Source organism: Nestor notabilis, unplaced genomic scaffold (genome assembly GCF_000696875.1).
Source record: "Nestor notabilis isolate BGI_N333 unplaced genomic scaffold, ASM69687v1 scaffold13012, whole genome shotgun sequence".
Lineage (NCBI taxonomy): Eukaryota > Metazoa > Chordata > Aves > Psittaciformes > Psittacidae > Nestor > Nestor notabilis.
The window spans coordinates 26,538-37,520 of NW_009918781.1; the positions used below are offsets into that span (position 1 = coordinate 26,538).

The following is a 10,983-nucleotide window of genomic DNA, read 5'->3' on the forward strand; positions in this document are numbered from 1 at the left end:
CACCTTTCTCCTTCAGCTACTTGAAAGTATCCTGTCTTGAGAGTAAGCCCAGAGAGGTAGGTAAATTCTCTACTGCATTTCCCAGCCTTTCCCTGAAAAAGCTTTGCTCAGGTCACCCTCTATAGCTGATTTCAAATGATGAATCCATTTGAGGATGTTAACAACTTTCTTTCAGTTGATTTCAAAGAAAATTATCAAAGTCAAGTTGTATCTGAAATCTGCTAGCAGCTGAGTAGGTTTGTATAACTAGTGCTGGATAATGCAGCTCATCATGTTCTTCACCTGCACAGCAGTGGGGCTCTGACAGGTTAAAACTGCCTGGCTTCTGTATGGGAGACTTGCCAGAGAGGGGTCACTGGGGCTTTGCATTAGTGGGGATGCTGCAGATGGCTCTTGTGTTTCAGGTCCTTGCTGGAGACTTCCAGCAGATCACTTGCAAGGCAATAGAAAAATCACTTTCTCTTTGATGGACTTGGGAACAGGGCCCTCAGTGTTTCATTTGAACATCTGAGCTAGGTTAGCTAATTCAGTGTGGGAAACACTATAATGTATTATTCTTAGTCGCACTACCATAAAACCAAAGGACTTATTTAAGGTGCTGTGATTTAGGACAGGATAGGTGAAACTTAAATATACTTAAATTAGCATGGAAGCCAGCTTAAGGGGTGGAATCCTGCTTCAAGAGAAAACATTCATAGAGATAACCTTGCATCAGTTAGCCAGATATCTTTTCTCTTGCTAATTTATATAGCTGTGTTTCACTGTAATTGTGTTGAACCGTATATGTCACCTTATGTCTTCTTTTCTGAACGGAAACGAAAACTGCCCAACTATGTGTTAGTTGTATCTGTGAGGCAAATGTGTTTTGCCAAGTAGAAGAGACCTCAGAACAACTTGGTTCATTCCCAGCAGCTGTGAATTGCTGAACGGTCACTGCCTGCATTACACCAAGAACCATAAAAATGTTAAACTGTAGCTTAGCTGAAGTGTTATCAGGATTTTACCCATACTATGACTATTATATACTTGGCTTAGTCTTTTTGTGTGTGCATGTATATATATATATATATATTTTAGATCAGTTAGACTAAGAGAAAACATACACGTATATGTAACTTTATGCAGATAGTGTTGTACTGGCTCTTAAAGCTAATGGGTGATGCTACTGTGAGTGGGGATGACTTGTAGAATATGTATTCGAATATATATCTCACCTTTTTACATGTATAGATGTTGATGTTGAAGGAAAGGAAAAATATGCTATGTATTGCTGTTTTCCAGCTTCCCTGTGTCGCTCTTCTTATTCTCAGTCAGTTGATGGCTTGATTTCTGTCTTCCTTGGCCCTTGAGTAAGACGATCTGAGGAGGAAGTGTTAAAACTGCTTACTTAGCTCAGGCAGAAGACAAAACTCTGCTCACTGACACAATATGTTGAACGATGGAAAGTTACAGTGCTTCCCATCAAGGCTATTTTTCTTCCTAGTATCACAATGGGACAATATTTCTGACTTATGGTTGCATCTGTTTGCAGGAATCTCGGTGGCCTTATTTATTTGGAGCAATCATTGTTCCTTCACTGATACAAGTTGTGATTCTGCCTTTTCTTCCTGAAAGTCCTCGTTACCTCCTACTTGAAAAACATAACACAAGCAAGGCAGAAAAAGGTATGATGTGTTACTTTCTTGCAACCAAGGGTGATTATTGTAGGGATGCAGGCAGGAAAGTAATCCTAGTATCACAGTAAAAGCAGGATATTCAAATAAGAGAGATTTTCTTGACAATTATTTTCCCTCATCTTTTTCGTTTGTGTGTGTAAATGTTGTTGATTTGAATCTTCTATAAATCAAATTCCACAATGAACTAATCTATATAGCATTGTGCATGGTGATACAAACCTAACCAAATCATCCTGCTGTTGTGCGTCAGCCACTATCTGCAGGGAGTGAAAAGTGATTTCATTTGGGAGTGAAAAGTGGTTTCTGTCTTCATGATTATCCCTTATCTACAGTCTTTGCAGTTTGGTTAACAAAAACACTGGATCTGCTGCTGGAGTGTTTTCAGCAGTCACTGTGCTTGAACCTGTTCTTCTGTAACTCAATAACCTTTGTAGATCTAATAAAAACCTCATACACCTATACAACTGAAAATTTCAAGTGATTCCATATAGCTTGCTTCAGTTTCATAGACACAGAGCAGAATATTTTGTTCTTACTTTAGGTTCTATATATAAAAGGATTCGTTTGTGTGAGCACAGCTGTTGTATGCTCTACCCCAGTAAAATTACTACGGTCAGTTGTAAGTTCCAATATCTCACGCTGTTATGGATGAGAAAATGTTGAAAGTTTGTTTTTGCTTATTATAGAGACACATTAAAAATAGGAATGTACAAAGAAGGAAGGAGTCTTACTATATTATCAATGTTTGCAGAACATAACTGTGCTTTAAAAATTATTCCTAAAAACTTCATTTGAATATAACCCTTAACATTTTCGGTCACTTAGTTGGTTGCAGGATTGCTTGCAAAGTGAGAATCAGTCCCCACAACTTATATTTAATAATCTTTGAGCATGAAATTAATGCAAATCACTCTATCCAGTTTCTTCTACTATGAAATTAAAAATTGCCCTTTTGTGTTCTGATGAGCACTCTGGAATAGAAATGGCACACTAGTGAAGAGACTTCCATGTTCTCTCAGTTGTTGAATGAAGAATTCTGTAAACGCTGGAGCCTCCGGCATTTAGCGACACAGTTCAGTGTTAATGAAAAGGCACAAAAGCAACAAGGTTTTGGGGAGAACTCTTCAGCTTTACAGAGTCAGCAGAGATTTGGTGAGGCAGAGAACAGCTTTTCCAGGGACAGTGAAGGAAAGGGTTTGCCTGCCAGACATGGTCAGAGCACCAGAAAGGACACAGCAGTGAGCAGCCTGGGGCTGACTCTACTACTACTCAACAGTAGTAGTAACCTCTGCAGCACCACAGCTGGGCTGGGATTCTTCCATGCCTTGGGTGCCAATTTAAAACTGGCTCATTTCTACCTGATAAAATTGTAGATATATTTCCAGAGCTGTGGCTGGCGAAGAGTCCACATCTGCAATGCTACTGCATAATGTCACACTTGTGGTAGGGATCTATTGGAAATCCTGCCACAGTAGCTGGAAATCTCAGCACTGTCAGTGAAGATGGACCTCTGATACACAGAGTTTAAAGATTGTAAAAAACTGGCAATAAAGTAACACCACCTGCCTTGAAATTCTCAGCATTTACTGTTGGTACTGGGCCAACTGCAGTCTGGGATGTATTCTGCAAATGATTTGAAAGCTAATCTAGAAACATTGGAGGTGGGGTTTGGAGTAGAAAACATGAGGAGAGCAAAGTTACTCACTTTTAATTTGGTCGTTGAAGGGAAATAAGCTTTAGCAGTTGCCTTTCTGATTATGAGAAGGTGGCTTTCATGAGCCACCTTAAAGACTATAAATTTAGATACTCTAATTAAAAAAGAGGAGGCTGGTATAAAAAAAATCAAAGTAACTGTTTATCACTAGAAGCTTTTTGACCTGATTCTAAAATTCTAAAAGAAAACAGTAATACTGAGATATGTTGTAGTACACAGTGAAATTCATTTCGAGTGTCATCTTCAGTGCTTTCAAAACAGCTAGGGACTGATGTTTCTAGGCAGATGTTTGCAAAGGACCATAGGGCAGTGAAGTGTATACATTCCCCTGAATTTTCCTCCCTTTCCTATCAAGCTGCCATGCTTCCAGAATCAACTACCTTGTTGCACAGGCAAGGCAGCCTGTAGGATATCAGCTGCCAAATAGGTAAGAATGGTTCTTAGTTATCATTTTGGAATTCATAAAATCCACCTGTAAGGCAGCATAAATCATATTGTCTTACACTTCTGTGTTATAAAGTGTCTAGATGCCTTCTTATGAAGCATGTTAGGAACACAAGCAATTTCCCTGTCATTGCACTGCCTTTCAAATCACCCCTCTTTGGAGGAGTGTACCTGGAGTAATGCAGTGGAATAACAAAAACAGGTTGGGAGGGGGACTCACTGAATGGGAGCATAAATAGCTGAATCAACAATCAGGAAAAATCATCTGGATATTAGCATTATCAGCAGAAATGGGGGAGAAAAAGTCTTAGTATAAGGGAGACCAGAGGAGTTTGTGGGTTATTTAAAACCCCACTGCTTGTAAGCCATGTAATGACAACATGGTATTCTCCAATTTAATGATGACCACAGTAATGTTTTTGAATTATTTACCTCTTAGGTTAAATCTGCGTATTAATATCAGAAATGAGAAGTCTCTCTTCTGGCTAAATCCATTTTCTTTCCCTTAATGGATCAAGGCTATTCATGCAAATATACATTTCACTGTGGATTGTATCTTAATGGTGAAATATAAAACTGTTATTTGTGAAAGGTCCATTGTATGTCAGGCAGATGAATACCTCAGTCTTTGTGAAATACCCTAAAATGTACGTGAAAGCTTCTAAAATGGAGATGACAACATTAATCTCCCTAATTAATGTTTTAAAGCAATAAAAATCCAGCAGGTTAATGTAGGTCATTGATTCTCCACTAAGTTCTGCTCATGCATTTGTGCTCTCCCTTTCTTCTGTCCTCAGGAGATAACCAGAATATAACTACCAAAATACAGATGGCCTCATTCTCATTCCCTAATGGAAGGTGTCCCTGCCCATGGCACTGGGGTTGGAACTAGATAATCTTTAGAGGTCCCTTCCAACCCAAACTATTCAATGATCCTATGATTTTTTGGCAAAGGTATAAAAGAGCAAGATGTCTTTAAGTGGCAAATAAGAGACTGAAAGAGGGAGAAGGAATGAAATGTGTTGTGTAAGTGATGTCAAAAGAGAAGGGATAAGGTTAGGCAGGCAGGCATCATGTGTGAATGTAAGCCACACCACCATGAGAGAAGCTACTCCATGAGCCCAGGAGTAGTGAGGCCTCAGATAAGTGATGTCTCCTGAGCTCCATTAATGGGTATTTGCACAGTTCCCTGCTTTCCCCTTTCTAGCAGTGCACACAGTGCACACTGTGGGTGGCTGAGCCAATGTCTGGCTGATCAGCTGTATGGACACCATGGCTGCCAAAAGCAGTGCTCACAGTTCTGCTTGTCTTGCTGGAGGTCACCATCCTGACTCCCTGCCTGACCCCAACAGGAGCTGAGCTGTGTCCCATATTCCTGTCTCACTGCTGAATGTGGGAGAACTGATTTATGTGTTGTGGGGTAAGAATAGTTGACTGGACCAACAGCACAATCTCTAAACCCACTTTGCTTAAAAAGCTAAAGGTCTGGTAATGGGCAGAGGGTAGAATCATGCCAGCTCCTCTCCCAGGTCCAATAACTAACATTCTCCTCTCTTGATAAGAAGAGAAGGGAGAAAAATGGCTAGTATTTAACTGGTGTGATCCTTCTTCGTAATGTTCACCAGACAGCAGAGGAGAAATGGGTATTTTAATGGTTGAGGAGAAGGACTTTGGAAGGAGATCATTATTCAGTTGCTAGAGAGAAGTGGGAATGAAGAATAACAGGTCTAGAAACATGAAGAAAAAGAAAAACCTGCTGCTATAATTACATCAGGCAGATTGCCATCCAAGCTCTAGCACAGGAATTTGACATGAGATTAGTTGCATGCCAAGTGGACCCCTGATCTGTGACTGTGGCAATGCTGCAGTATAAATGAAAACAGGAGCAGTAGCATGGTAAGACAGAACACTTTTATGACTAGCAACATTGGTTAAAAACACTTTCAGTTGGAGGGTTGATGTGTCTCTTAAAGAATACTGTTACAAGGCGGAAACCTGCATTTTTGATGCTGCTACAGTAGCAGTTCATGTAAATCAGTGATGGAATTGAGTTGGCATCCCAGCTTGCCAGAGAACAAGAATATTATGATGTCTTAAGGGTCAAATAACTTAGATAAAATGTCACAGTAACATCTGTTGGTGACATACAATATCTGTTCATCTAGTGTGTTCACTCATGCATTAAAACTCCCGTGGTGATGAAAGGAGCATTACAACAGGTATAGCGAAAAGTGTAGGTTTTAATTCTTAGAAAGATGGCTTAGAGCTTATACCTTTTCATGTGATAAAACAGTGAGGTCATTTGTGATTGTACAAAATTAGCTACCTGCTTTCTTAAAAGCCCTTCATGGGCCTCACATGGACAGCAGAGATGTTAAAGCCAAAGTTGTGGCAGGAAGAAATTGCTGTAAATCCAGTGATTTAACTGACCAGCAAAATATGTCCTTGTTATCTGTGGGGTTTCTTGTATGTCTTTAAACATTTTAAGCTATGTTTATTGGAAAGGAAGAGAAAGCCAAGACTACTACACTTGCTGGCTTATGGTAGAGGCTCCATCTCAGATGGTTGCTGACTGCCAAAAGCTGGAGTGATCATGGTGTGTCTGTTCTGTTTTTAAACTTTTCTTAAACTTCCTGTCTTTTACAAAGAAGACTGGGTTTGCTGGACATTTGGCATAACTTGTTTTAGCAATTCTTGGGTTATTTTAGGATCCCATGTGAGTATTTCATTTTAAGTGCACATCTTGGCTAGTTTCAAGTAAACCAGAAAAGGCCTATTTTGTATTGATGATCTGTGAAACCAGACATGAGAACAGGTGAACATGTAATCCCAGGCTGGATCATAACTCACCAAAGATTGGTGTGCTCCTTACTTGGAAGGAGAAGGAGCTGACTCATGAGAAAAGCCTAGTCTTTTGCTTGCAGTTATATTTACTGAATTGAATAGCAAATTTGAGATTTATTCTTAAATCTTGCAATGCTATATGTTAGTAGTTAATTAATATTTTGATAAATTTAAATGACTATTTAAATCTTTTTTAGCAAGGTACATCTAAATTATTCTTCTGGCTATTCAGTGCTCTAATAAAATTAGTGGTATACAAAAATAACTGTTTATTCACTTTGCGAAGTATTTTTGTGTTGACATGAAGTTACTACAGAGAAGTTACTACACATCCAGTTCAAAAGCATTGAAATTGGGTGAACTTTTTCAAGTCCTGAGGCAAAGAGTGATGCACCTCATATACCTACCATTGCTCAGAAACAGCAGCCAGCATCAGTAGGAGATACCTGACCGGGTCCATTCCAGCCCAGTATTCTGTCTACCACTGTGGCGAAATAAGATGCTCTTTAAGCAGAGCTTAGGCAAACCTTTGTGTTAAAGACCTGGGTTTAATATACTCAATCATCAATAAAGTGAAACATGAGGTTTTTCATTTCATTTTGTTTTTGAAGGCATAAGCCCAAACTACTACCTGTGACAACTTCTCTCTTTTTTTTCCTCCTTTTGCCTGGGGCTGACTCTATTATCTGTAAACCACACAATATCATTTTGATCCTTTAAAATGTCTTCTCAAAGTTTACATGCTAATTCAGCCTTTACAATAACAACTGAATTCTTTGCACAGTCCTGAAACTACTATAGTGGAAAAGGAATTAGTAATTCCCCATGTAGTTGAGTTCTTGGATGTCCATCTTCACTAATTTAAAGGCCTGATTGGTTTTAAAGACAGTACCAACTGATTTTGTCCAGACCTTTGAACCAGTTTCAGACATTTTGCTTTCACTTAGCTGAGATGAATAAAAACTGGTGGTGCCAATGGAAGGGCTTTGTAGCTCCTTTCCCTTTGACTGGGACCATCCACTTCTTCTGTTGTTTATAAAGGCAGTATCCTGACATTTGAAAGCTGAGCATCTAGGACCTCAGATCCAAGGGAATTAAAAAGAAATCTGGGAGAGGTCTAAAAATTGCTAGAAATGTAACAACTCCTTAGATGGTTTTGAGCATGACATGAAAATAAGATTCCCTTATAGAGAGAAAAAGCCAGTGATGGAGGGAATTGAGTCATTGAAGCGGGGAGAGGAACAACTGCTGTGCTTCTCAATGCCAGTAATGCAGGGGTTTAAAATGTAAAATGAATAGAATTGAACATCACATATTGAAAGACCTTCGAATTTTTCCATCTCCTTGCTAATGCAGAATTTATTTTGACATTAATTATGCATAAAATTGTGATTCTTACTGTACTGAAAAAAACTGTTAATAGAAGAAAGTTGAAGATGTGTTGAGTAGCAGGGAAATGTGTTTTTCCAAGAAGACTGAGTGTTGTCTACTTAAACTATGCATGCATAACATAGCATTTTCTTAGCACTTCTTGACTTGTTGGTAATTTTAAGTATCCATCAAAGTTTTCTAGCGGTGTTACATCTCTGGTTCCAATACCAGAGAGGGGAGAAAAAGAAAGCAGGTGTCTATGGGGTTTTTTTTTGCCTTGCACTTGGTAATTTTGGTAATTGCAGTTTTTTACTTCCTGCTCCCTCTAGAAATACAGCAAACTCCCTTGTGCAGAGAAGACAGATTGCTTTCTTTTTACTTGACTGCACATATATTTTTTACTTGTGTGCCCTAAAGTAATGCTGAGGATTTTAAGGACAGGAAAAATAAAGAAAATTGTGCACTGACCTAATTTACGCTGATAAACCAGATGCTTAAAAATCCAGAATCTTTTCTAAGATGACTATGGTGATATAAGTGTATCATCTTTACCTGAATTTCTCTTTATCAGTGCTCTAATAATACTGAGGAAAGTGTAACTTCAACACGAGACATGGACTTTAAAATACCATAGACACACATTGTTCTAATTTTACATTTCTTATCAGTTTCTTTAAATACATCACACTCATTTTAATGAGTGTTTAGCATGTCATTTAATAATAAATGGTTAGTGGCACAAGGGTGAAACTCAGCAACTTAAATTCTGGGTTCTGAGGTTTGAATTTGTTAACTCATTTCTGGCTGTAAGGCCTGCATGAAAAGATAAATCTCATGCTGTTTCTGAGAGATTTAAAAATACCAACCTCTCTGTTCCCCAGAGAGAATCTGAGCATCAGAATAAATTAATGTTATGAATTGACTCAACACCCAGAGGTGGTCAGTGTTCATCTCTTAAGAAAATCACCCTTCTTGTTAAGCAGAGTCACGTAGGGCCCATTAAAATGCAGTAGAAGTGTTAACTGCCTCTGAAAATCTTGGCCCAGAGCTTGAGAGCGTTCCATGCTCTGCCAGAGTGAGAGCCAGGCAGTGTGCAGTGTTGAGCATTCACCAAAGGGATGGAGAGGGATGCTCTGAGGACATCACAGGTTTATTTGTGTGTCCTATCCCTCACGATATTCAAATGACACTGCTTGGCCTTATCATCTACTGGGTAAGAGTTACAGTTCTGTAACTTTGAAACCTAAATGGTGTCCAGTCATTTTAACCATGGCTAGTCAGTGTTGCAGGCTTTCTTGACCATCCAAGTCCTTTCTGTGATCCAGGAGAATGTATACATACTAAAAAATGTGAAGGTCATTTATTTACAGACAGTACTATGCAAAGGTGCGGATAAAAGAAAAAAATTATTTGGCTCTTAGGAGAACTAAATCAACTTATTCACTTAATAAAAATAACAAGTTTAAGTGACCTGCTGTGTAAAGGATTGTTTTTAGAGTTAGCATCCTACTGGGTCACAAAGCCTTGTCGCAGGGCTATGTGTAATGCAACTGTTTCTCTGCAGTCATTCCAAGATGATGAGCATTTAAACATCTCTTAAAAAGTCAACCCCTGGGGTATGTTCATAAGATTGTAGTGAATGTATCATCAGCATATACAGTAACTGTAAAACAAGGTTCATGAAGATACACCACCTCCATTAGGAGGTATCTCTTTGTAGTACCTCTTGGAGGAGGTGTGAGATGGAAAGCTTTTATTGTTCCAAGTGGTAGATATCTCAGGAAGTCGTCAATGTGCAATACTGTAACACTAAATGGTACATTTTTCTGGGGAAACAAAGTTTGTTTGCTTACATTTGTAGGTAAGTTCACTTCTGTGTCTCCAATGCTGACAAATAGAAAGTCTTGAACTGCTCTGGGTAATCCTTTCTAATATTAATGATCTTGACAAAGTGAATTCTTGTCTATATGCTCGTAAAAACAAGAGGTATTATGAAGAGTGGTGTCTATTCTTTCCACATGTGCCTTTTCTTGGTTTACCAGACTTACATAGGTATTTACATCTTATTACTTCTTTATGCTACCTATCTCCAGCAATGGGGTTTGCAATATTGTTAGGCTGCAGAAGCAGCCAAGTCAATAATGTCCAGAACCGCTTTGCTATTAAACCCTGTTTTCAGATTGCACAGAGTTTTGACTCTGCACTGGACCTTCAACTGTATTATATATGAAATAATATAAGGAAAGATCTGGTAGGGTGCCAAATGATTTATATTCTTGTTGCAGTTTCTGAGGCTGATTATAGGGATGAGCCCGTTTATACCCAGAGCAGAAAGATATTGTTGACAGAAGAATATTTAAGTTGAAGCCCATGCTTGTCTCCTATTTTCGTGACACATTTCCATTTCTATGAAACAAGCCTGTTATAAATGCACACAGAGCTAAACGTCTGGCCTAAAGTACATATCCTCTCTTTATAGCGTTTCAGACCTTCCTTGGGAAAGATGACGTGTCTCATGAAGTAGAGGAAGTTTTGGCAGAGTCTCGAATCCAAAGAAACACCAAGTTAGTGTCGGTACTTCAGCTCCTGAGAACCCGTGCGGTGAGATGGCAGGTCATTACCGTGGTCATCACCATGGGCTGCTACCAGCTCTGTGGGCTAAATGCTGTAAGTGTCCTTATTCAGGCCATGGCATCTCCTGGGGTGCTCCTTTCTTTCTTTTTAATACAAGGTTCATGCTGTACCATTCATCAACCTCTACGACTTCCATTTCTGGCTGTTTCTTGTTAGTGATGATTTTGTTACCTTGTTGTGGGAAGGTCCACAGAGATCTGTATTGTTTGTTGGGGGTTTTTAAACAAATAAAAGGGAGAGAAACCATGTTGTGTTAACTTTGAAGGATTACATGAAAAGGTAGCACAGATCAGCAATGAA

At 39.0% G+C, this 10,983-nt stretch overlaps 1 protein-coding gene across 1 annotated transcript in view; it reads left to right on the forward strand.

The window, feature by feature from the left end:
• LOC104402112 (solute carrier family 2, facilitated glucose transporter member 9-like) overlaps window positions 1-10,983 on the forward strand; it is a gene marked incomplete at its 3' end in the record, with an annotated part of 53,476 nt that overhangs the window by 24,521 nt on the left and 17,972 nt on the right. The window contains exons 5-6 of the mRNA XM_010009900.1: window positions 1,532-1,664; window positions 10,529-10,716. Of these exons, the coding sequence (XP_010008202.1) occupies window positions 1,532-1,664; window positions 10,529-10,716 (321 nt within the window). The remainder of the gene's footprint in view (window positions 1-1,531; window positions 1,665-10,528; window positions 10,717-10,983) is intronic.